The sequence below is a fragment of the Eubalaena glacialis genome, chromosome 9 (assembly GCF_028564815.1).
Source record: "Eubalaena glacialis isolate mEubGla1 chromosome 9, mEubGla1.1.hap2.+ XY, whole genome shotgun sequence".
Taxonomy (NCBI): Eukaryota; Metazoa; Chordata; class Mammalia; order Artiodactyla; family Balaenidae; genus Eubalaena; species Eubalaena glacialis.
The window spans coordinates 71,171,619-71,198,137 of NC_083724.1; the positions used below are offsets into that span (position 1 = coordinate 71,171,619).

Below are 26,519 nucleotides of genomic sequence, written 5' to 3' on the forward strand. Positions count from 1 at the left end.
ACTTTGTCCCTAAGAAAGCATCATTGTAGCTCATCCTTCCTTGAGCTTTTTAATTAGGTTAATGGCATCTGTTTGTTTCAAAGGACAATTTAATTAAAATGTCAGTGGTGTTGCCTAGATAAATACTGCACTGATGCTGACATGTTATTATGCAAATTAGTCACTGCTACTTGACTGGTAGGGGATAGTTATGTGATCAACAAGGTGAAGAGTTTTTGCTGAACCTATTCTAGAGTTTCACCTGGCCAGCTCCTCCTTGAATTTGTCTCACTGTGTATGTATGGAGTGTCTTCTCTCCATAACTCACTGCAAGGCATGTGGGGAATGAAAAGATGTTCAAGAGCTAGTCACCGGTGGGAGGGAGACGCAAGAGGGAGGAGCTATGGGGATACATGTATATGTATAGCTGATTCACTTTGTTATAAAGCAGAAACTAGCACACCATTGTAAAGCAATTATACTCCAATAAAGATGTTAAAAAAAAAAAAAGAGAGCTGGTCACCGTACCTTTATGAAATGTGTAACTTGGCCTAAGCGTGCATTGTGACTGTGGACTAGTTTTTCCTATTCAAAGATTAATGTCCAAATATGCATTTAGTCTGCATCCAAAGATCTAATTACCAGTGACTTTAAATACGTTTTACCCCATTTTACAAGAACAATACATGCTCAGGAATGTCAAGACCAGAGAAACTTTTGAAATACAGTGATTTGGGGCACTGTTTTAAAACTGAAGCTAAATTCTCTTTCAGAATTTCAGGGTTAAAAAGACACTTTTTATGTCATCTTGACTAATATTTTTGTTTTAAAAGATTTTGATACCCAATTTCTGTTGACCATCTAAGAATTTCTCCAGGGTGATAAATTCACTGAGAATTTAAAACTTTTTTTAATCTTACTTCAGGGATTCATGACCACTTTGTAGCAGAACAGGCTTCAAGGTATTCTCAGTTAAAGGAAAGGGAGAATATTAAAATAAAGGATTTAATTTCGATTTTGTTAAATGATTTTCTGGCTAGGACACCTGGGCATGCCCACATCTTGCCTTGCTTCCTGGTGTTTTATTGTTAGCTATAGGAGTTCCCAGTAATCCTCACTGCAAAACTGCTTCAACCTCAAGTCTTCCTTTCTGTTTTCTCCCCTTGCCCCATCCCTCAGTGTAAATGTTGTTGTCTTATCAATGTATGACGGGCCTCATGGAGGAATGAACTAAGAAGAGATGAACAAAATGATCAAGAGTGCAGAGCAAGCCTTCACTGAGCTTAATCACCCCAGAGTAGGAGAGAGAAGGAAGGAAGGAATGGATGGATTGATAGAACTTGATAATGGCAAGTCCTGAGTTCCATTCTTACCAAATGGAAACAAAAATGCAGGAACACAGGTGTATACTAACCTTTTGATACTCACTAACTCACATGTTCAGTCATGACTGTGGCCTAGGGCCAGAGACAATAGGCTTGCATGGGGAGCAGGGCTGGAAATCTTCCTCATCCCGCCCATCTGTTCTATTTCTGCACCAGGGTAAGCAAGGGAGTAGTTCTTGGATGTACACACTGATTAAAGTTCAGGTCTCAAGTCCAGGTATGGGGAAGCATTCTCTGCATTTATGGGAACCCACAATCGTAGAACTCCCTGAGAACTGAACTATCCGATGGTAAGGGTGCTGTGTTGCCTGAGTTCTGTTACGATGAAGTCAGCAAGCCAAGAGCATCTCATCAGTGTCCCACTGGGGATTTTATTCTATAGGCTCACTTTGGAATTATGGAATAATACTAAATGTACATTTTCCAGTGGTAAGTGTATTTAAAAGATTCAGTTTTCTTGGTACCAAATTCGTAAGTCAAACTTAAGATTTTATTGCCAATATTAGAAAACTACCATTTGAGTGATATAAAAAGACAACTCTCTATCCAAATAGTCTAAAAACAAGCCTTTTTTGCATCTTATCTAGGGTTTCTGAATTATGTTACAGACTGACTTTAAGGTTGCTGGCTTTGGCATATTAAGAGAAAGAAGGAGAAAATGATAATGACGGAGGAAAGCCGCCAGTGTGTCGAGTTGCTGTTAAAGTATGCCGTCTGAAGTGGTTCACTAGAAGCTGATTCCACACACCAGTGCTTTAGAAAAGCCAGGGGCCAGTTCCATTCTGCTGGGCTTATTCACACAACTGTCCTTTGCTGTGTTTCCAAAACAAATCAATACATTTTTATATTGGCCAAAGATGACACCGAAGAAGATGGCTTGGGAAATGTAAGGTCTAATGATGAAATAAAAATTTTAGAAAGAGGAAGCTTAGATGTATGATCTTATTGAATTTTTTAAGTTACCCAAAGTATAATGACCATACATGTATAAGAAGAGTTAAAAATCAGCACTAGTGTCAGAAGGAGGAAAGAAGCTGCTGGCATCAGGGAACCAACAGACCAGTGTTTACAAGCCTCTGTGAAGGGATGGAAGTGCTTTTTGACCTCATCTGCCCTCCCTATAATAGCACCTTCTCTTCTCCTGGTTAATGCCCCCAAATCGTCTCTTGGATTTTTTTTCTTTTTAAACAGAGACAGCCCAGTGGTCAAAGGCAACGCGCTGTTAGCCTTAAGCAGCCTTGCTGTCGTCGTTTCCAAACATGAAGCCAGCCTCTCCTCAGACTCTGAGGGGGTCCTGGAGGTGAGTTACGGGTGATTAGAACCAGTTGGCCTTTGGTTGTGTAACGTGTGAAAAGTGAGACTTCTGCTAAAGCCTGGCCCTGAATTTAGGAGGTTATATTCATTGGCTGTGCTACCCTATGCATCTTTATACCGTAAGCCTTAGTGTCCTCTAAAACACTTTGCTGCTTTTCTGTTTTGCTTTCTCCATCACAGTTAAGTGGTCATTTCCATTTGAAGGTACCAATTTTATGCAACAGGGCTTGTCTTTTTGTGATTACATCATGGTAACCAATCTTAGGAGGTTAACTAGGCTTACTGAAAGTGAACAGTGATGTCAAAAACATGATAAATAAGCAGTGTTTACTGACTGAAAAAAATTGCACTTTGCATTTTAATTGTAGATGTCAGTGACAAAGTGCCTATTCATTTTTTGCAAGGCATTTATTTCTTAATTAAACATGTGGCAAGCTGGCCAATGTTGATTTCCAATGTACTTTTTCAGATAATTCATATCTGTCAAAATAAAAAGGCATGGATTTATTCTTCTTTTAAGCCCCGTTTTCTGGTAGCTATCATTATCTGGAGACAATATAGTCAAGTGGTTAAAAAACACAGGCTTTGGAGTAGGAGAGTCCTAGATTTAAATCCTAATACTTTCATTTACTAGCTCTATGGCTTATTGTTGGTAACCTCACCTTTCAGAACCTATTTCCCCATCTGTAAAATGGGGATAACAATACTTACCAGATAGGATTATTGTTAGGATTAAATGAAGTAATATATGTAAGGCACAGTGGCTGGTAAATAGTCAGTAATAGTAACTATTATCATCAGCATCAGTATATACTTCATCACTTCTTGCTGCAAAAAATTGGGCTTTATTCAATGCTATTCAGCCTATCTCTGTCCCCACAGAGTGCCTGATGGACCATTTGTATTCTTTTTTCATGGTAGGGTTTTTTGGTTCTTTTTTGGTGGGTTCTTTTTGGGCAAGAAGCCAACTCTAATTTAAATTAAAAAGGAACTAGAAGAATAAGGAATCTGGAATCCCATGGAATTGAAGGCAAAGCTTAAAAACTGAGTTGGGAGAAGAACAGGAGGCAAGCTGGGGAGTCCACGCACAGGTACTGATGAACCATCTCAGAAGACTACCCCTACTGGGATGGATCGGCTATAGTCATTCACTGTCTTTGCATCACTCACTTAAGATTCGGAATCCCGTGGGTCCCATGCCTACACCTTCAGCAGAATAGGATGAGTAGCTTGATTGAGCATTTAACCAAGCTTTAAATCGTGGAGGAGGGAATTCCCCAAAGGGTGCTATTACCAATAAACAAGAGAATAATGCTGTGTGGCAAAAGCTACAAATGTGTATTACATGTGGGGAAGGGAAGGAGGCCAAGGAGTTATTGCATGAAGGATAAAAATGTAGTTAGTTACCATATGAAAATTTACCTTTAAGCCCAGAATCTTATTTTAATAATGAGAAAGATGAAAATTTTTTAGAGTGGAAATGTTTCATATCTTTGAAAGAGCCGTGGAATACTTTAGCAGAGGCAACATGCTAGGTAGACCTACAACCTAAAAAGTAAACATGCCTTCCTAGGATCCCTTCGTTTTGGTGTTATTTATGTCACACTACCAGTTGTACAGGTCATTTGCCCCAGTAATAACTGGAGGTCTAGCTCAGAGTTTGAGCTCTAGGCCCTTCTATTCTTTATTCCCACAACCTTTGTCCTGTGCTATGGCACACAGTACACAAAACATTGAGAAGCCTCACAAGCCAAAGATGGGGCTTTGCTTTTATTCTTGATAACCTTGCCTTTGGCTATTACTCAATATAAACTCAAGATGTCATTATTTGATTAAAGTTGAAGTTTTCAAACTTCATTCAAACCTGCATTTGACCAACAACTAAAGATCTTAAGAAGAAGGTCTTGTCTGATTCAAGGAATTAATTCCAAGGTTTCTTAACACTGCATTGACCTTTATAATTTGCACCACTTGTGTGTTACCATGTGAGTTAATGAATGTTTTTTGACATCCATGGTCATGAATGATTTTTTTTTTAATTTTCTTTATTCTTTTGGCCGTGTCAGGTCTTAGTTGTGGTGCATGGGCTCTTCGTTGCGGCATGCAGGTTTTTTCTCTCTCTAGTTGTGTCGCGTGGGTTCCAGAGCATGTAGGCTCTGTAGTTTGCGGCACGTGGGCCCTCTCGTTGAGGTGCGCGAGCTCAGTAGTTGTCACGCACGCAGGCTTAGTTGCCCCGCTGCATGTGGGATCTTAGTTCCCTGACCAGGGATCGAACCCGTGTCCTCTGCATTAGAAGGCGGATCCTTTACTGCTGGACCACCGGGGAAGTCCCTCATGAATGATTTTTTTTTTTTTTTTTTTTTTTTTTTTTAAAACCAAGTTCTCTTTTTACTGAGCTGGGTTTTGTTGTTGTCATTGTTTTGTTTTTTGCATTCTCTTTCCTCTTCTTTTCCAAACTGAAGATCATTTACGTTTTCTTACTTACTTGCCTAGGCAAATGTGACGATTCTTGAGTGGTAAGTATAGTGATAGTAAGCAGAAATGCTAGAGATGGTAAAAACATTTTGTCAGCTGCTTTATTGAAATGACAAGTCAGAAATGAGAAAGTTTAAGTTGGTTTCTCTGCACATCTCTTCCTTTAACCACCATGTTACCCTCACTGAACACGGGAGAGCTCTAAGGAGCTCCCAGATCTGTTCTGTTTTGCAGCCCTCATCCTCTCACCTCTGCTAAGTCTTGTATGAAAGGTAAGTCTTATTCACGTTGGGGCACAGGTGAGGATGTGTATTTGTCAAATACCTATCTACTTCATGCAGTCCTGGCAGGTGAAGTTTAGTTTTTAATAACAGCACTTCATTCTTTCATACAGAAGGAGGTTGTAACCTGGTTCTAGAAATAAAGTTTAGGTTTTTTCTTTTTTCCCATTATCATTTCATGTTTCCCTTCATCTGCAGGTTGAACCTAATTTCCTTTCAATGAAAGCATGGGTTTCCATGGTGTTTGATACTCTTCTGGTCATTGTCGATAGCCATTACCAACCCAGAGGACAACTTTTCTCCTGGTTTTATTATGTAAGTTCGAGAAATAAAAAATAATTAGAAAACTCAAGAGTTGATTCTTATATCAATTGTTCATGCGAAATCCATGATATAGTGTAAATCTTAGCCTTAGCTATACATTAGATATAAGTCTCAGCCTTGGCTGTACATTAGAGTCACCTGGGGAACTTTAAATATATATATATATATACATATTGAAAAAAGAAATACTGATGTATAGGCCTCACCTCTGATGTAATTGCTTGGGAATGGGTCCTGGGTATCAGCGTTTTGGAAGCTTTCTAAGTTATTCTGATGTGTAACCAGAGTCAAGCGCTACAGTTGTAGTAAAATAAACGTTGGCTGAAGATGGAGGACCATGAGTTTCTGGTCTTAGTTTTTTTCATTGCAGAGTATGTGACCAGGGGAAGTTCAGTTAATCTGTCTGGACCATTGTGTCCTTGTTTATAAAATGAGGTGATTGAGCAATATTAGCTACAGTGATTGTAGCCCCAGCTTCACCTCTTATTAGTTTTGTGACTGTTGACCTGGCACTTACTTAACCTATCATCTTATTTTCCCTTCCTGTAAAATGAAGGTAAAAATGAATGCTTTGCCAACTTTATAGAAGATTGTGAGGATCAAATTATATAATCTACAGGAAAATGTTTTGAAAATGTGAAATGCTCTATAAATACAAAGTAATATTGTTGATCATAAAAAAGCACCTGTTACTTAGTCATTCTCTTTCTTCATGCTTATATGCTAAGATCTGAAGCAAATTGAAAACACACTTTGTTGGTTTAGGTTTCATTTTCCCTTTATTGGCTGTAGTGCATGCTTTATTTCTGTATCTGCATGGAATTATTTTGGTTCTGCCTTATCACTATCCATTGCTTAGGGAATTATAGGGATCATGGGACAATCAGCTGAGTGGCAGAGGATTACAGTTGATTTGAATAAAAATATAGCACAAGTCCTGAACTGTTGCTAAGATCACGATTTTAGCCTGAAACTTCATTGCCTTAGGTGTTCTTTGTACAACATTTTGTGTGCCTCTGTCCTCCTGCCCTTAGGAGGACCTGGTATGTATCCATCTGGGGCTTAGGGTCTGGAACTAGATTTTTTTACTATACTTGAGGACAAAAAATGACTTACTAGATAACGTAGAATTAAATTGGAAGGTAGATTTTGCTCAAAGAAGTACTTTGTTTACGATGATTTGTTTTCTGTCAGAAGTTTTCTTATTTCTTTAATGATGGATGAAAACCTTGTTAACTTATATGGAGGTCTTTGCAGTAGCTGTCTGGTTCAGATATTCAGCAGGGCAGGATATCGTATTAGACTTCTAATAGCGCTGCTTAGTTCTTGCAATCCAATAAGAATAATGTCTTTACTAGCCAGCTCGGGGTTGCCTCTTACCTTTGTGATTCTTGCATTATTATACTTTTTCAAAGCCCTGTTTCAAAAGCTACTTTCTTTATTTCCCTTGTCTTAGCAGCTGGGTCATTTTGAGTAGTATCGTCATTGTAATAGTGCTATATTAACTTAAAGAATCCCTTAGTTCATGTTTGCTTTTTATCCTTAAAGTACTAAAGCTTAGAGAGCAAACGAGTATAGAATTAAGAACACTTTTTAATGTGTTTTGACTGCAAGGGACAACACGGCCTTTATGGTGTGTCTGAAAATTTGAAGTGGGTAATACTGAGGAATGATAAACGGTCTTTCTTCCCCACTTGAGACATATTTATAAATTATATAATGTCTGGTGGAGCTCTCTAACACAGGACTCTTGTTGAAGCTGTTCATATTCAGCTGCCCTGTCATTTTATTAGCGTTGTTATTCATTTCTTTTCCCATAATTACATATAGGAAAGGAGCATATAGAGCTCTCCGTTTCATTTTGAATAGCTGGTTATTGCTTTGTAACCGGAGGCTTTTAGGATTTCAACTTCCTTTTTAATTAAAAGGAATTAACCCCCTGTAGGAAATAATCCATCTACTGGGAAGCGTTCCCACCAAAAATTTTGGGAGATCTGCCAATAGATCCCTGTGCCAAACTTACACTTATCCTTCTGTAACTAAACTTGAACTGCCCTCACCCTAACCCCTTTTCTTTTCTCTCCCAGAAAACTCCTGTCTTTCTGGACATTTATAATGTGGCTTGGTGGTTTCTGCAAGCTTGGATAGCTTCACTTGGGGTTTCTCATTATATACACATGTGGGCTTTGAAAACACTGATATTGTTTCAGGCTTTATAGTGAGGGAATTCACACCCTTTAAAAGGAGACACTTAAAATTTGTTTTTTCAAATTTAAAAGGGTATTATTAGTCAACCAATTGCTTAGTAGCAAATTGTTTTACTAAGAGTAAGAAGGTAACCCGTAGGTAAACACAGAAATAGATTTATTAAAAAAAATTTTTTTTTGGGTGGCAAGGGTGGATTTTGGAGAAGCTTGCATTGTTGTATAGCGCTTTTGTGATAGGTGTGCGTCCTTCATGTTTTAAACAAAAGGCCAACCCCCTGTTTTCTTTCTTTGGCATGTCCTAGAAATCCTATTCTGGTGAAAACACAGCTAGTGCCATTGCACGTTCTGCGGCCGCCACGGCTTTGTCTCTCCTTGTGCCAGTTTTCATTATCTCTTGCAAAGAGAAGGTTGAGGAAATCCTGAACATGCTGACTGCCAGGTTACCTGGGAAACCAAGTGCTGATGAGTCTCAAGCCGTGCAAATCCACATGGGCCTTGCTTTGGGGATGTTTCTCTCTCGCTTGTGTGAGGAGAAACTCAGGTACCGTTTATTAAAATATTCCTGTTTTTCCTCTTTGTGACTTATGTGGAGGATTTGTCCCTCTCTCTCCCCCTTCCCCCGACCCTCCCTCTCTCTCTCTCTCTCTCTCTCTCTCTCTCTCACACACACACACACACACACACGTATACACACACATTATATCTGAGCAATTTGTGGTGCTCAACTTTTTGAGACGTGCAGCTTGATCCTTTATTCTCCTTTATGAATGAATTTGTCTCTCTAAAATACCATCACATAGACATTAATGTGTTTTAAGGGTTCCTCTTTTTAAAGTGATTGATTACTTGAAAATCATTTCATGCTTAGATGAAAGCCATGTGTAATAGACATGAGGAAAGTCTAATCATATGGTGCTATAAATTTTAAAAAGCTTCTTTTTTTCCCTCTGGTTTATAAGGGTGAAAGTAATTACTTATTCTTTGTTGATATCACTATAAAACGGGAGGAAAAGATCGGGGTACCCCTGTGCCTGAGGGTGCGGGAATCACTGAATCACCTGAGAACTGCATGTACCCAGTTTTAAATATTGCTTTTATCCTGCACCCTGGCTACATTTTTGTAATCCTTAAAGAGTCTTAATCTCTGCATATTATACTGTGTGCTTTATTCAGCTTGATTGCTCATTTTTAGACTGCTAGCTTTACTCTTGAATGGAGCTAATAGAATATCAAAGACCCAGGTGGAAAATTCCACTAAGTGGGAAAGTTTTCTGGTGCACGAATCTACTTTAGTTTTGTTGCTCATTATATTTATTCTTTATTTTATTACCGATCTTAGAATTTTATATATCCAGATTGATTGTACTGTGGTACAACATGAGTATTTGGGGATCATGAATACTTAGATGTCACTGATTTGGAATTTCAGCCCCATTTTCCTGCATTGGAAATAGTAGGGATTGTAGGGAGAGGCATTCTGTTCTGATGTTAGCTGTCCTTAAGCTTCCCTAGTTGGCAGAAATTGTCTGTCCAAAGGCAAGAAATGGTGTTGATGTGGGTAAATTGGGTGATATTATGCTATATTTAGATTTCTGTTTGAAACCAGTGGTTAAGTTTACATTTGTAATTTACATAGTTTTGTGCAAACATCCATATGTGAAACCTTTATGAGAACTGCTATTGATCTAGGGAAATACTGTATTTCAGATGATCATTTTCAGCCCTTGGAAACATCTGTTGGATGATTGGGAAGATTGGCTTAGTCTTTGTGATCATAAATGAAACATTTCCAGAATATTCATTTTGTTCTATTCACCAGTATTAGTATACACAGGCCTGGTTCTGGACGTGAACAAAAAGCTGCCCTTTGCATGTGAATTGACTGTTACATGTCTTGTGTGTGTGTGACAGAACACAGAGTATTTTTACAGACTTAAAACGTGAAAGTGATTTTTTTCCCCCCTTTGCGTCTATGCTACAAATGGCGGTCTCTTCACCATCTGTGTTCATGTTCTTTCTTCAGTATCTTTTCAAGCTACTTGTTTTACAACTAAAAATGAGCCATGGCAGTTTAATTCCAGGCAACTCATTTCATCCTATCCTGGCTCTGGCTCCCTTCTTCCTTAGTTTAGGAGGAGATGCTGCTGGTTTTAGGGCTTGACAAGCTTACATTTGTGGTTAATTTAATTATGCTACCTGGAGAAACCTATGGTGATTCCCCTAAAGCATCCTTTCTGGTTCCTAGATTGCCTTCCACCCCTATCTACCCTACTTGATTTTGCACCTGCAGGAAACCCTGGGGAAGGACACCAGGAAGCTCTTCCTGAGGCGGACTGCCCACAGAATAACTGCAGATTTTAACTTTGCCATAATGATCCTGTATTTGATAGCATTCTCCTGCTGCCTGGTGTGTTAGTACTGCAGCCATTAATATAATTATTCATGGTTCCCACCTTCCTAATTTCATAGAGCAGAGGAATCTGAAATATTTGCCTTTTAGTACTAATAAATGTTTTACTAGATAATGACAGTCTCACCAGATAATGACATTTTTGGAGAGAATTTCTATTTTTCTAAAATTAAAGTAAGTGTTTTGAGGACTACTAACTCTGAATAGTCAATGACATCAAATAAGTGGCCCAAAGTGGCCTCTTAGGAGAACAGGATTAGGACAATATCTTGGTCTCAAGAATGAAAAATCATTTTGTAGAAAGGAATTTTGACATTCAATCCATCTTTCTTTTTATTTTATTTTATTTTATTTTTTGCTGAGGCTTATGAAAAATCTCCTGAATTTAAATTCCAGTCTAGAATTTATTCAGAAAAGTATATTATTCCAAAGCTTGCTTCTGTCATAACTCCCAGAGGATACTAGTAGGATCTCTTTAGCATTTGTTTAGGATATTTAAGTACATTTTACTCCAGAGAACAACTATAATAAGACTTATTTAGTTAAAGCTATTAAAATTGTGTGTACCTGTGTGCATGTTTTCTCATTGCAAAATGTACTCCTTCACCTCAGGCAAAACCACTATAGTCTTGGTTGGAGAAGATATTATTTAAAGTGCGCTCCGGCTGGCTGGCATTCCTGGGGCTGCATTCCACTCAGCATGGCCTGAGGCAGCAGCAGGAGAGCTGACATGTAGGGACCCCTTGATAATAAAGTGTCGGTGATGAAGCCCACAACTCTGCCTGAAAAAACAGACGTAGACCTACCTTTTAAGTTTTATTTTACTCTAAAAGTCATAGTTCTCACCAAGACAATTACAAAAACCACCTCAATTACTGTATAAAGGCAGAAAAATATAGGGCTGGGTTTTTCCCCCCCCTTTAAAAAAAAAAAAAAGAATAGAAGTGAAAACCTCCATATTTGAGACATGAAATCAGAAGTTATAGTCTTTTCAAGAAAGATTTGGAATGATTATTGATAATATCAGCTTAATGGATTAGTAAATATTCTGAAGAAAATCACCTTAGCATTCCTAGAAATAATTTTTTGGAATTCTGAGCTTTGTTCTTATTTTTCAGTGATTTTAAAATTTGAATGAGCTGAGAAAATGCAAAAGTAGCAGTTTTAGGGTTTATTGGCTTGCAAGTGATTATAATGTACAGAAACCCAATTATTGAATAAATTCTCTGACTCAGTTTCTCTGTCTACAAAATATATGTGAATCATATTTGCTACTTTTATATATTTTTTAAAGAAATGCATTTTCAATAAAATATTGAGAGCAAAATATTACATAGTAAATATTTTGGACAGTTGAATGATTTTAAATAATTCATTTTTCCCTCTTGGTCTTTACCCAGTGATATATCTGGCCAACAGATGAACCTTCTTCTGATGAAGTCTTTGGATGCCCTGGAAAATTGCTGCTTTGACACTAGTCTTGAATACAAGTATGTTGATTCCATTCCCTCTCTGATACTCAGAGATTGGTTCTTTCTTTGCCATAAATTTTACATTCTATGGTGAAATATTTGTAGGACCTAGTCTTGAACTCCTTTGTGTAGAGATTTCAGTAATAATAAAAAAAATCTGTAATTAAAGCTTACTTGTTCTGAAACCCATGTTTTAGAAATAGGCGGTTTGTTTCCATACAAAGCAACAAATGTCATTTTGTGGCTGTCGTTAAGTTACCCATACCTTAGATTCTGTCTTGTACTTTACCATATGAGGCGTCTATCTGGGGACTTGTATGTATGACAACCTTTTTAAAATCTGTTGAAAATATTCTTTCAATTTGATTTGACTAAGAGAGTCTTTGACTCATGATTTGGATTTCCCTATGAAATCCAATGTCAGAGGAATCAAAATAGAAACAAGCAGAGGTTACACCAGAGGTTCCCAACCTCCTCAATATTAGTAGATCCCTTCTCCCCCCAAACTTCATGCTTTTAAAATATTTTGTCTGTTAAACTAAATATCATAAGAGTTAATTTATTTTCTCATTCCAGTCATGAAAAACAACAAAAACAAAAAGGAATAATCAGAAAATACAATACAAAATGGTGTTAAACATACTCATTTAGTGAGACATTGAATGTTTTAACTCATCCATGTGGCTTGTGTGGGAAAACATTGTTTTATTAGGCCTTCTGAAATATTGACACCATTGAGAACCTGGATTGTACCTTTTTGGACTTCCCTATATTTTGGGACTTCAGGTTTGGATCTTCTGGGGTTGAAGTTACTAGGAAACTCAACAGAGTATAAGCACTAACCTCCAATTTATTAACTCATTTACTTCATGCTATTATGGGCACTGTTCAAATATGAGTTAAATCAGTGTTTACCAAAAAAATCAGTGTTTAAATTTCTGGCCTTTAGGAACTTATGATGTAAAGTTACATTCATGGATGTAGCCTGTTCAGTTCAGACTAACAAAAGCATAAATGGTAAAAGTACTGCAAGTATCATGTATTTCATCATGTGTAAATAAAGTCAGATCTTCACTTAGTAGGTGGTAGTTATGAGATCTTTCACATGCAGGCTAAGGTTGGATAAGAACGCTTGAAACGCACTCACTTTATCACACTTTAAAGTTGAACACGTCAGAGATGAAATGACATGTTAAGAGTGTGGTTTTGAGTATGGGCAAAGAAAGAGTTCGGTGGCATGATTCAAGTCTCTTAAATTTAGAAAATGATTAATGGAAGGGATAGGGTCATTTAACTGTTTGGGGGGCCGGTGAAGAGTTGAGTTTTTTGAGCCTAATTCATGTGTTGGTGGTGCTGCCTTTACAGCCAAGGAGTAAGGTAAGTTTCTGTCCTTTCCTCTCCCCTCTCCCCCTCTTCCTTCTTTCTCCTGCCTTCCCACAAAGGTGTCCAACATATCTGTAGCTCAGGGTATTATAAAGCTGGGGAGAAAATTGTGCTAACATGCTGCACACTTTCAGCCAGCTGGAACAATCAGGAGTGACTCTCACGTATCAGCTCCATGAGTTTGCAGGAAGGTTGTTTGAGTGAAGGGAGGGCCATGCAGATAACTGAATTATCCAAAGTATGGGCATTTATGCATTTACGACCTTCATATGTCTAAGCATATGTAACTTTAAAATTAACTTTTTATATTAACAAGGTTCTTGTTTCTTCATTCTTACCTTCTTTCTTGATTCTTACCTTCTTAATAAGCAAATGTGTTTGGGAGAAGGAAAGGTGGGCCTCCATAGGGGATTGAGCCTGCAGATTCAAGTAGAATAGGGTCATCAGAAATTTCCTGTCCATTTAGTAAAATCTTGCTTGCCTTTCGGCGCCAATTAAAAGCCCAGGTCCTTCAAGAAACCCTCCCTCTATTCTCTCCAAACTCTGTTTTTCCTAGTTAATGAGGTTTAGTATTTTGTCATTTCTAATGCTTTGTGGGTGTCCACGCTTAGGTAGTTCTCTCTTTGGTTTTGGGTTCCACTAATACTTACTGAGCAGCGCCATATTTTGCTAGGCCTTTTCACATCCGCTTCTCATGTAATTAAGCCCTGATTACAACCTAAATATTGATACTAAAGCAGGAGTCACCATCACTTCAGTTTACAGATGAAGAACGTGAGTCTCAAATAGGAGACTGGTTCAAGGTCACGCACTAAGTGGCAGAGCCAGGAGAGAAACCTAGGTAGTCTGACTTCAAAGCCAGCTTGCTTTCTCTTGCTTAGCACAGCATGGAGAACACATTTCAGTAGAAAGAAAGCAGTTTGACACTTGACAGTGTGGTGTTGATTATTTTTTCTGACATGTGGATGTTGCCTATCATTAAAAGCAGAAGAGAGATTCTAACTAGGCCCAGACCTGGTTCATAGCATAAAGTATTCCCCCATCCAATGAGCTTGCAGGAGTCCGGGGCAGTCCTCTCTCACCTGAAATATCGGAGGCGTTACCCAAAGGTAGTTAATAGATCTGGGAGCGTGCTACCTCAAGTGATAGAATTCACCCACAGCAAATTTACCACGCTTCCTTGGTTTAATGGATGTGTCCCTGCTGAGAGAACCGAGCACCTGGTCTGGTGTTTGGGGTCCTATCACTTACATTTTGCTGCCATCTAGTGGTACTTATTACACCATTTCAATCTTCACAGCCATAACTAGTCATGTTATCCATCAGTGACCTGAGCATTGGTTAATTACTGTTGAGCTTTTACAAATATGATAACATTTGTATAGCACTTTGTAAAGGGCAAAGCACTATACAAATGTTAACTGTTATTAGAACTAATTATTAGATGGCCTAGTACTTAATCTGCAGAATAGCCTACAATAAACTAGGGAATTGAAGATTCATCTCTGGTTAATTTTAGAAAAATATATCATGTCCCAGTTGATATAGCAACACACATATCAGAATTATGAGCATAGCTTTTAAGACTCAGAATTTCCTTTGCCAGTGATATTTTAATACACATGGATAAGAGATTCAAATAAGTAATGACATAATGGGGCATATCATCCTCTTTATCATTTGTTAGTATTCTTATAGGAGATTTATGTTAGCAATTCCAAAACCTCAATTTTATATCTAACACAATTTATTTCATCTGTTCAGGACACCAACACTTAAGTCCTTTTTCTTTTCAATGGACAGAAAGATGTGAAAGCTATCTCTGCCCAAGTTATTCTTGGTTTAGAGCTGGTAGAACAGTGAAGCTAGAATGAGGAAAATGTGTAGAAATGCTGAACTAAGCGCCAGAAGAATCTTTAAGACTTAGGACAAAAGATACACACAGTAAAATGTAGAAGATTTGGAAGTCAGAAGGAAACATCAGGAATGAAGCTTTAGGACTACCTTCTTGGTACATGCTGGAACAAATTAGACAAAGTAGAAGGAAACAGTTCAGATGGTCAATAGATGCATACAATCTAACGTATTTTTATTGGCACCCATATGTACTTAGTTAGACTATATATTCGTATATCATAACAGTCAGCTAATAACCAAATGAATAGAATCGTTAGTGACTGTTAACCTTGCCCAAGAATAATTCTGCTGTGATAACTTTAGGTAAATGTAAACTAGAAACTGGGATGTCTTTTTCTAGACCTTTGTGCCCATGTGCCTTGAAATGGTGAAAGAGGAGCTTCAGTCCAGGGGATAGAGATTTTTGTGTGCCCAGAATAGCCAGAAAAGCAAGACCTGTCTATTATTTGAAAAAGATGAACCCCAGTAGTTAAGTGAGCCTTGAGAAGAATCTTTTTTCCTCATAAACCTGACACCTCTTTCTTAAATTAGTCTGGCAAAAAATAGAAATCGAGTTTTCTTGATTGAATCTTGGATGATACATTCAGTGAATTTTACCACTCATAAATTTTGCCTCCAACTGAACAGGAAAATCAAGCCTTGGGTTTTTTTGGGGGGGGTTTCCCCCCTATAGATTTTCTCTCCACTTTAGATTCTCTTGAAACTAAAGAGAATTTGGTCAGTTCTTCAGCATTCAATAAATGTTGGTTGAATGCCTCTCCCTGTCACGCAGTGTTACTAGGTGCCACAAATACTGTGGTGAGGAAAAAACAGAAAAGGTACCTACCCTCATGGAGCTTGCAAGCTAGTGAAGGACGTGGTCAGTAATCAAATCAGCTCCCAGATAATCTTCATCGGAGTATATCATTAAAATTGTTTGAAGTAAATTAGTGCAAGGTACTATGGGAAAATACTAAGGAGGTTCCCTGCTGGGCCAGGGCAGGTATCCCTGAGGAAGTAACATTTGAAATCCTAAGCATAAATAGCAGTTACATAGTTAAAGAGGGAGCACAATTTAAATTTTAAAGTATTAAATGATATTTGTCTAACTATATCTTTGGTCTAATTTCAGGTTTTCATATGCATCAATATAGAAAGATGGCCAAAAAAAACCTTTCCTCTAGAGTCTAAATGAAAACAAAGACTTTAAATCCATTCTAATCAGCAGTAGCCTTTCCTCTTTCAGAAATGTGATTTGTCTCAAAAGCACACAGTGTTCAGATGTTAGATGCTGATTTAACTCATTGAAATATGCATTATTCTAGTTGAGCTGGTTGTTAAGTTCATGTAAGTGGGAACAGCAGTTCTGCCTGACTTGGATTATTGCTGCAGTAGCTTCCTGGCAAAGGATTTTCTAATGCCAGATTGTTGTACAACAGAACCTAGGAAAACACACCTGAGACGTTGCCTTCTCATAAGCATTCCATCATGGCATCACACAGGGTGCCGGGAGGGGCCTGGGTTTGGCAGTTGGAACAGAAGGCTGGAAATCAAAAAACCCTGTCTTCTGTCCATGCTCTGCTGGAAACTCTCTGCATGACCTTGAGCAAATCCTGTAGCCTCTCCATCCTCTTGGGTATCTCTTATCGGATGTGGAAGCTCCGTTGGCACAGAGGTGTCAGGGGAAGTAACTAACATGTTCAAGAAACTGTGTGAAGGTCTTGACGCCAGCCAAAGTGATAGATGCTATATAAGAGCAAAATGACATAACATACGGGCATTGAAATATGTTATTGGAGAAATGCCCTGGAATGTCTTCTTAAGCAGTAGATATCAGGAAGAGAGGCAAGCCAAACCAGAGTGAGGATGATTTCTGAAAAAGTCAGCATTTCCTCAACTTGAAAAACAACAATGATGGTAAAAACTTTTTCAAAAGAGTAAAAAATTACCCCCAACCCACATTTATCTTATCACACTAACTAGAAGTTTTCTGGGAGAACAATTCTTTTCTTTAAATGGATATGTATTCTTTCAGGAGAACTGGGGCACAAAGCCCAAGATTCCAATTGAATTGTCACATGGGGTAACTTTTGACAAGCCTGTCATTTGTCCATTTTCTCTTCTGACCCAGTGGTACTCGGAGGGATCAGAGGGGAGAAGAGGATTAATGTCATTGTGCACAGACAAATACACAGTTTCTTTGAGACAGAAATTCCACTTGTTGAAGTTGACTAGGAAACATGAAGCACTTAGCAGTACCTCGTAATTATGCCTTGCATTTATCCGCCCCTCCTCCCCCCGTTATTAGTCAGATGGCCTCAGCTCATATCCTGAAATTTAGGCTTTTCTCTCCTTATGCAGTTAATCATAGTGCACTCAGCATGATTGCGGGGGGGGCAGTCAGTGGAGAGAGGACCACAGCATTTCTCTAAGTGCAGGGATAGAACTGGTTTGACTAATTTTTATGCCTCCTTCTCTTACAGAGTTTAAGTCAAACTATTTCATGTATTTATTTGTTTCCCCATTGGGTACATAGCACTGGCATGGGCCACGGACACATTTTGATTGGGGGGGGGGTGTTGGTCATGGAATACACCTGTACACCAGGCAGCAGAATTAGAATCCAGCCATCTTACCTCGGGCTGTAGAGCACTGGTAACTCCCATGATAAGTGAACAGCAATGGCGTGGATTTCTTACGATTTTCACTCATCTTTTTTTGGCATCCAAGCACGGGCTGTATACTGGGAGTTGGACTTGTCCTGTCCCTCATGAGCCACAGCAGCCGAACAGAGTCGCGAGTTCACGTGGCGGCCTCGCTTCGGAAGCTCTCCGTGTACCTAGATGACAGCGGGGGCCAGAGCAGAACCTTTCAGGAGGTAGGAGACCAACGTTCCAGTTTCCTTCCCTCTCCTGGCTTTTGTTTTCCTCTTGCTGCTTATTTTCTACTTCTCCTGTTTTGGTAACTCTGAAATTAAATCCTTCCTCAGTTTCAGCTGGGCTAAGGAGAAAATCTGAGTGGCAAACAACCTACATTAGATCATAAGGTTTTCAAATAGTGCAGCTATTTAAATCAACTTAGACTTACATGTGGCATATAAGAGCCTTTAGTGAATACAAAAGCCTAACTCAGCATCACTAGAAGGCAGTTTCTAAGAAGAGCTGCAATTTCTGGAGGACGGTTAAATGGAGAATTTTTAGAATTAGGCTCCATCCAAGTATAACTTTAAGAAATGGCCAGGAGTAAGCTTAAGAAACTGCGGATCGAAAAGGCATTTGATTTTTTTTTAATGTCAGTAAGCATGAAAAATTATTGAGGAAATTCCCTTTACCACACTTAATGAAAAGATTTTTCTGTGATGGTGCAAAAATATGCAGAAATGGGATCCTGGGCTCTGGTCTGTGTGTTGACTGCGTCGAGCAGGACGTCTGAGGCCTGTGTGTCTGTGAGCCCAGGTGAAGCCGCGCCGCTGCGGGGCTCTTCTCTCTGGGAGGAGCCTGGGCCGACCTCTTGGCCTCACCAGATTCCCCCTCTCATTAGAGCAGATCCTATTTTCCCCCAGCCTGCCCACGAGCTATTGATGAGCACATAATGGCTGCTGTGTTTCCCCGCTCAGCTCCTCTGCTTTCAGCAATAGGACTTGTTGAATCAGTGAATTTCTTTGGGGCACAGAGGGTTGCAGTTTTGTTCTAAGACATGCACCACATTTCCATTTTTAAAGCAGTGCAGCTCACAGTTGGAAAGTACATATTTTTTTTTGTTAAGCCGAAGGAGAAAATGTTACAACCACGGAGCAATTTGATTAATAAATGAAAGCAAGGTTTTTATAATTGATGCATCTGTCTGCCTTGATGGTTTGATTTAGAAGGCCTCGAGCAAGCAGTTTTGGTTGTTCCTCCCCTCTGATTTTTATTATCCAATTTCTACCTTAGAAACTGCCTCTTTTTTTCATGCTGTATCAATCAGTGTGAGGAGTTGAACATTTCTACTTTGTCTTAACAGCATCTTTGTTGAGGAAGGGATTCATCATGAAAATGCAAGGTAGCAGGGAGGGATGAATAACCTTGATTTGGAAAAATGGAAGCTCAAATAGTTGGAGTGACTTGCTTAAAGTTACTTAGCCAGTCAGTGGTCAATTTGGGATATACACTCAAGTATTGTTTCTACTCCCAACATTTTAAAAGAATTTATAATTTGTTCATTTATTCATCTATTTATTTATTCATTTGCTTATTAAAATCACACCAGTGCTCTGAAGTGAGTAGTATTATCCCTATTTTACACAATTTATCTGACTCTAAAACCCACCTTCTTCGTCCATCATGCTCCACTACTTCTACTAGGGAATCTTAATGTAGCAGCGTTTCACTGCTTTGAATTTCCTCTCCGGTTTGGCCTTGGATCAGAGCATACGGCCATTAGTAGTATCCACTGGTGATGAAAATCTACTTCTACTGTTGAGGGAACTTCTTGATTTAGCGTCTAAAGACCCGGGTTTGAATATCGCCTCTGTCACTTCCTAGCTATGTGTAATTGAGCCTCGAAGATTTTATCCAGAAGGTAGCCATAACGACCCCCATCTCATAATATTGTTATGAAATATAAGTTAGGCAGCAAAACAATGCCCGGTCTATAGTGGGTATACTCGAATCCAATCCTTATCCCGGGGATAAGTTTCACAGAATATTCGTGTCAACTAAACCGTGTTCTTTTATTTCCCCTCACGAAGACACGTGTTTCTGCTGTCTTTTCTTCTCAGGTCCTTGCCTATACCCTCAGCTGTGTATGTACATCCGCATTCAGTGCCGGAATTATTGAGGCTGTGGAGGCTGAAGATATTATGAATAAGCTTCGACTGTTAGTGGAGAACAACCAGCAGGTTGGAATTTCTGGTTATTTCTCAGTGGGTCTCAGGCTGCTGCCAAGTCCTAATTCTAATTTACTCTGGATTAGACTATAATGTGGTATGTTTTGTGCCCAGAACTGAGGAACTTCTAACTCTTGTCTTGTCCACAGCTATAGCCAGTATCCACAGACATCTTTTTCTCTCTTTATCCCCTATAGACATTTTTTCTTTTTTGGTCTGAGTACGAAAGTCTTTTCTGTCTCTCCAGCTATTGCTCTGTATTTATAAAATCTTAAAACACGTGGCTAGGGAATATAAGAGTTATGTAAGGCTAGAAACAAAAATTCGTAACGATAGGAATACATAGAGTAATCTGATAAAGTAAAGCCTCAGCAAGTTCAAGGCAGAGAAACTCTGCTCATGGCTAAATATATAGGAAAATTTAGATTCCTGCAATTTAAATGAAATACCCTTAAAATATTCCCTCTGAAATATTAGTCAGCCTTCAAAAGGAAGAAAATTCTGACATACACTATGACGTGGATAACCTCAAGGACGTTATGCTAAGTGAAATAGGCCCGTCACAAAAAGACAAACACTGTATGATTCTGTTTATATGAGGTATTTAGAGCAGTCAAAAGCATAGAGACAGAAAGTGGAATGGTGGTGGCCAGGGGCTGAGGGAGGGGGAATGGGGAATTACTGTTTAATGGGTACAGAATTTCAGTTTGGCAAGATGAAAAGAGTTCTAAAGATGGATGGGAGTGATGGTTGCACAGCATTATGAACGTACTTCATACCACTGAACTGTACACTTAAAAATGGTTAAGATGGTAAATTTTATGTTATGTTTATTTTACCATAATTTAAAAAAATTGAAACAAAAATGTTCCCTCTGATCACACAGGCTCTAGAATTTCCCTGTTTGTATTTTGTTTGCTCAGTTCTTTGTTTTTTAGATTTCTTCAAAGTCTTAATATTGGCCATAGTGGGTTACTGCAGGATTCAGTCCAGGTTTTAAGCCTGTGTTGTATTGTATTGTTATTATTTTATGGTTGTATGCCTGCTCACTTACAGTCAGGATAGATTTTGCATTGTGAATCAACTATACTTCAATAAAAAATAAAATTAAATTAATGTAAAATCAGAAAAAAAAGAGTAGATTTTGCAAACACCAAAATATAGAAGTTTGCATATGCTATGCTCATTATAGGATATTTTCTCCTCCTGTTTGGGGGATGACTGGGCTTGGGTGATTTACCTTGGTGTTTTCACCCTAACCCCCTTCTTAGAATTTGGATTGTTTGACCCAAGTCAATCAGTAGTGCAGTATTCTTTTCCTAAAATAAACCACTCACTGAAGCCGAATTCCATACAATTAGACTGCAGTTTCTGTTGCAGACCAGTGTAGATTTTAAAAATCTGCAAATCTATGATTTTCAGATGGCAACAGAATGTGTCTATAGGAAAGGGAGCCCTTAAATGTGCTTGTTTTGCTGTATATGAACATTCCTGATCTGTGCCATTCTTCTTTTTTTCTTACCTCTTCTTTTAATTTATTTTTAACAGACTTCAGGTTTTGCCCTGGCGTTAGGAAACATAGTTCATGGTTTGTCTGTGTGTGGACATGGAAAAGCTGAAGACCTGGGCAACAAACTGCTCCCTGCCTGGATCAGAATTGTTCTAACAGAGGTAGAAGGACCTCCTGCATGTTATTTTATATTTTTATAAAGGAAAAAGAGCTACTTTATTGGACCATTTATAGGTGCTGCCAAGATATATAGCTTCACCATAAAAGAATAGGCAATTTCAAATGAAAGAGACACATGTACTTTTTTTTTCCTTTTTAATTTTATTTTATTATTATTTTTTTATACAGCAGGTTCTTATTAGATATCTATTTTATACATATTAGTATATACATGTCCATCCCAATCTCCCAATTCATCCCACCTCCACCACTACCACCCGCTCCCCCGCCTTGGTGTCCATACATTTGTTCTCTACATCTGTGTCTCTATTTCTGCCCTGCAAACCGGTTCATCTGTACCATTTTTCTAGATTCCACATATATGCATTAATATACGATATTTGTTTTTCTCTTTCTGACTTACTTCACTCTGTTTGACAGTCTCTAGGTCCATTCACGTCTCTACAGATGACCCAATTTTATCCCTTTTTATGGCTGAGTAATATTCCATTATATATATGTACCACATCTTCTTTATCCATTCGTCTGTCGATGGGCATTTAGGTTGCTTCCATGACCTGGCTATTGTAAATAGTGCTGCAGTGAACATTGGGGTGCATGTGTCTTTTTGAATTATGGTTTTCTCTGGGTATATGCCCAGTAGTGGGATTGCTAGGCCATATGGTAATTCTATTTTTAGTTTTTTAAGGAACCTCCTTATTGTTCTCCATAGTGGCTGTATCAATTTACATTCCCACCAACAGTGCAAGAGGGTTCCCTTTTCTCCACACCCTCTCCAGCATTTGTTGTTTGTAGATTTTCTGATGATGCCCATTCTAACTGGTGTGAGGTGATACCTCATTGTAGTTTTGATTTGCATTTCTCTAATAACTAGTGATGTTGAGCAGCTTTTCATGTGCTTCTTGGCCATCTGTATATCTTCTTCGGAGAAATGTCCATTTAGGTCTTCTGCCCATTTTTTTGATTGGGTTGTTTGTTTTTTTTAATATTGAGCAGCATGAGCTGTTTATATATTTAGGAGATAAATCCTTTGTACACTGATTCGTTTGCAAATAGTTTCTCCCATTCTGAGGGTTGTCTTTTCGTCTTGTTTATAGTTTCCTTTGCTGTGCAAAAGCTTTTAAGTTTCATTAGGTCCCATTTGCTTATTTATGTTTTTATTTCCATTACTCTAGGAGGTGGGTCAAAAAAGATCTTGCTGTGATTTATGTCAAAGAGTGTTCTTCCTATGTTTTCCTCTGAGAGGTTTATAGTGTCTGGTCTTACATTTAGGTCCTTAATCCATTTTGAGTTTATTTCTATGTATGGTGTTAGGGAATGTTCTAATTTCATTCTTTTACATGTACCTGTCCAGTTTTCCCAACACCACTTACTGAAGAGACGGTCTTTTCTCCATTGTGTATCCTTGCCTCCTTTGTCAGAGATTAGTTGACCATAGGCGTGTGAGTTTATATCTGGTCTTTCTATCCTGTTCCATTGATCTATATTTCTGTTTTTGTGCCAGTGTCACATTGTCTTGATTACTGTAGCTTTTTTTTTTTTTTTTTTTTTTTTTTTTTTTTTTTTTTTTTTTTTTACTGTAGCTTTGTAGTATAGTCTGAAGTCATGGAGTCTGACTCCTCCAGCTCCCGTTTTTTTCCCTCAAGATTTCTTTGGCTCTTTGGGGTGTTTTGTGTCTCCATACAAATTTTAAGATTTTTTGTTCTAGTTCTGTGAAAAATGCCATTGGTAATTTGATAGGGATTGCATTGAATCTGTAGATTGCTTTGGGTAGTATAGTCATTTTCACAATATTGAGTCTTCCAATCCAAGAACATGGTATAGTTCTCCATCTGTTTGTGTCATCTTTGATTTCTTTCATCAGTGTCTTATAGTTTTCTGAGTACAGGTCTTTTACCTCCTTAGGTAGGTTTATTCCTAGGTATTTTATTCTTTTTGTTGAAATGGTGAATGGGATTGTTTCCTTAATTTCTCGTTCTGATCTTTCATTGTTAATGTATAGGAATGCAAGAGATTTCTGTGTATTAATTTTGTATCCTGCAACTTTACCAAATTCATTGATTAGCTCTAGTTTTTTGGTGACATCTTTAGGATTATCTGTGTATAGTATTGTGTCATCTGAAAAGAGTGACAATTTTACTTCTTCTTTTCCAATTTGTATTCCTTTTATTTCTCTGATTACCGTGGCTAGGACTTGCAAAACATAAAAATATATGGTTTTTATTCTTCCATTTGTTAATATGGTGTATCACATTGATTGATTTGCATATATTGAAGAATCCTTTCATCCTTGGGATAAATCCCACTTGATCATGGTGTATGATTCTTTTAATGTGCTGCTGGATTCTGTTTGCTAGTATTTTGTTGAGGATTTTTGCATCTATATTCATCAGTGATATTGGTCTGTAATTTTCTTTTTTTGTAGTATCTTTGCCTGGTTTTGGTATCAGGGTGATGGTGGCCTCATAGAATGAGTTTGGGAGTGTTCCTTCCTCTGCAATTTTGGGAAGAGTTTGAGAAGGATGGGTGTTAGCTCTTCTTTAAATGTTTGATAGAATTCACCTGTGAAGTCATCTGGTCCTGGACTTCTGTTTGTTGGAAGATTTTTAATCACAGTTTCAATTTCATTCCTTGTGATTGGTCTGTTGATATTTTCTGTTTCTTCCTGGTTCAGTCTAGGAAGGTTATACCTTTCTTAGAATTTGTCCATTTCTTCCAGGTTGTCCATTTTATTGGCATAGAGTTGCTTATAGTAGTCTCTTATAATGCTTGGTATTTCTGCAGTGTCCGTTGTAACTTCTCCTTTTTCATTTCTAATTTTATTGATTTGAGTTCTATCCCTCTTTTTCTTGATGAGTCTGGCTAATGGTTTATCAATTTTGTTTATCTTCTCAAAGAATCAGCTTTTAGTTTTATTGATCTTTGCTATTGTTTTCTTTGTTTGTATTTCATTTATTTCTGCTCTGATCTTTATGATTTCTTTCCTTCTACTAACTTTGGGTTTTGTTTGTTCTTCTTTCTCTAGTTGCTTTAGGTGTAAGGTTAGATTGTTTATTTGAGATTTTTCTTGTTTCTTGACGTAGGCTTGTATAGCTATAAACTTCCCTCTTAGAACTGCTTTTGCTGCATCCCATAGATTTTGGATTTTCGTTGTCAAAACGAAACACGTTGTCGTGTTTTTGTTGTCATTTGTCTCTAGGTATTTTTTGATTTCCTCTTTGATTTCTTCAGTGATCTCTTGATTATTAAGTAAGTATTGTTTAGCCTCTATATGTTTGTGTTTTTTACGTTTTTTTCCCTGTAATTGATTTCTAATCTCATAGCATGTGGTCAGAAAAGATGCTTGTTATGATTTTAATTTTCTTAAATTTACTGAGGCTTGATTTGTGACCCAAGATGTGATCTATCCTGGAGAATGTTCTGTGTGCACTTGAGAAGAAAGTGTAATCTGCTGTTTTTGGATGGAATGTCCTATGAATACTGATTAAATCTATCTGGTCTATTGTGTCATTTAAAGCTTGTGTTTCCTTATTAATTTTCTGTCTGGGTGATCTGTCCATTGGTGTAAGTGAGGTGATAAAGTCCCCCACTATTATTGTGTTACTGTCAATTTCTCCTTTTATGGCTGTTAGCATTTGCCTTATCTATTGAGGTGGTCCTATGTTGGGTGCATATATATTTATAATTGTTATATCTTCTTCTTGGATCGATCCCTTGATCAGTATGTAGTGTCCTTCCTTGTCTGTTGTAACAGTCTTTATTTTAAAGTCTATTTTATCTGATATGAGTATTGGTACTCCAGCTTTCTTTTGATTTCCATTTGCATGGAATATCTTTTTCCATTCCCTCACTTTCAGTCTGTATGTGTCCCTAGGTCTGAAGTGGGTCTCTTGTAGACAGCATATGTACGGGTTATGCTTTTGTATCCATTCAGCAAGCCTGCGTCTTTTGGTTGGAGCATTTAACCCATTCGCATTTAAGGTAATTGTTGATATGTATGTTCCTATTACCATTTTCTTAATTGTTTTGGGTCTGTCTTTGTCGGTCTTTTTTTCTCTTGTGTTTCCCAAGAAACAGGGCTTAGAGAAGTTAGAGAAGTTCCTTTAGCATTTGTTGTAGACCTGGTTTGGTGGTGCTGAATTCTCTTAGCTTTTGTTTGTCTGTAAAGCTTTTGATTTCTCTGTCGAATCTGAATGAGATCCTTGCTGGGTAGAGTAATCTTGGTTGTAGGTTCTTCCCTTTCATCACTTTAAATATATCGTGCCACTTCTTTCTGGCTTGTAGAGTTTCTGCTGAGAAATCAGCTGTTAACCTCATGGGGATTTCCTTGTACGTTATTTGTTGTTTTTGCCTTGTCACTTTTAATAATTTTTCTTTGTCTTTAATTTTTGTCCATTTGATTACTGTGTGTCTCGGCATGTTTCTCCTTGGGTTTATCCTGCCTGGGACTCTCTGCGTTTCCTGGACTTGGGTGTCTATTTCCTTTCCCATGTTAGGGAAGTTTTTGACTATAATCTCTTCAAATATTTTCTCGGGTTCTTTCTCTCTCTCTTTTCCTTCTGGGACCCCTGTAATGTGAATGTTGGTGCATTTAATGTTGTCCCAGAGGTCTCTTAGGCTTTCTTCATTTTTTCATTCTTTCTTCTTTATTCTCTTCTGCAGCAGTGAATTCCAGCATTCTAACTTCCAGGTCACTTATCCGTTCTTCTGCCTCAGTTATTCTGCTATTGATTCCTTTTAGTGTATTTTTCATTTCAGTTATTGTATTGTTCTTCTCTGTTTGTTTGTTCTTTAATTCTCCTAGGTCTTTGTTAAACATTTCTTGCAAGTTCTCGG

The 26,519-nt window shown here is 38.0% G+C and overlaps 1 protein-coding gene across 1 annotated transcript in view; it reads left to right on the forward strand.

Moving 5' to 3' along the window:
• The window catches only part of FOCAD (focadhesin), a 304,027-nt gene that overhangs the window by 229,727 nt on the left and 47,781 nt on the right, over window positions 1–26,519 (forward strand). Inside the window, exons 25-31 of the mRNA XM_061200467.1 lie at window positions 2,556–2,664; window positions 5,633–5,749; window positions 8,268–8,506; window positions 11,776–11,865; window positions 17,857–18,004; window positions 19,886–20,005; window positions 21,542–21,664. Coding sequence (XP_061056450.1) covers window positions 2,556–2,664; window positions 5,633–5,749; window positions 8,268–8,506; window positions 11,776–11,865; window positions 17,857–18,004; window positions 19,886–20,005; window positions 21,542–21,664 — 946 coding nt within the window. The remainder of the gene's footprint in view (window positions 1–2,555; window positions 2,665–5,632; window positions 5,750–8,267; window positions 8,507–11,775; window positions 11,866–17,856; window positions 18,005–19,885; window positions 20,006–21,541; window positions 21,665–26,519) is intronic.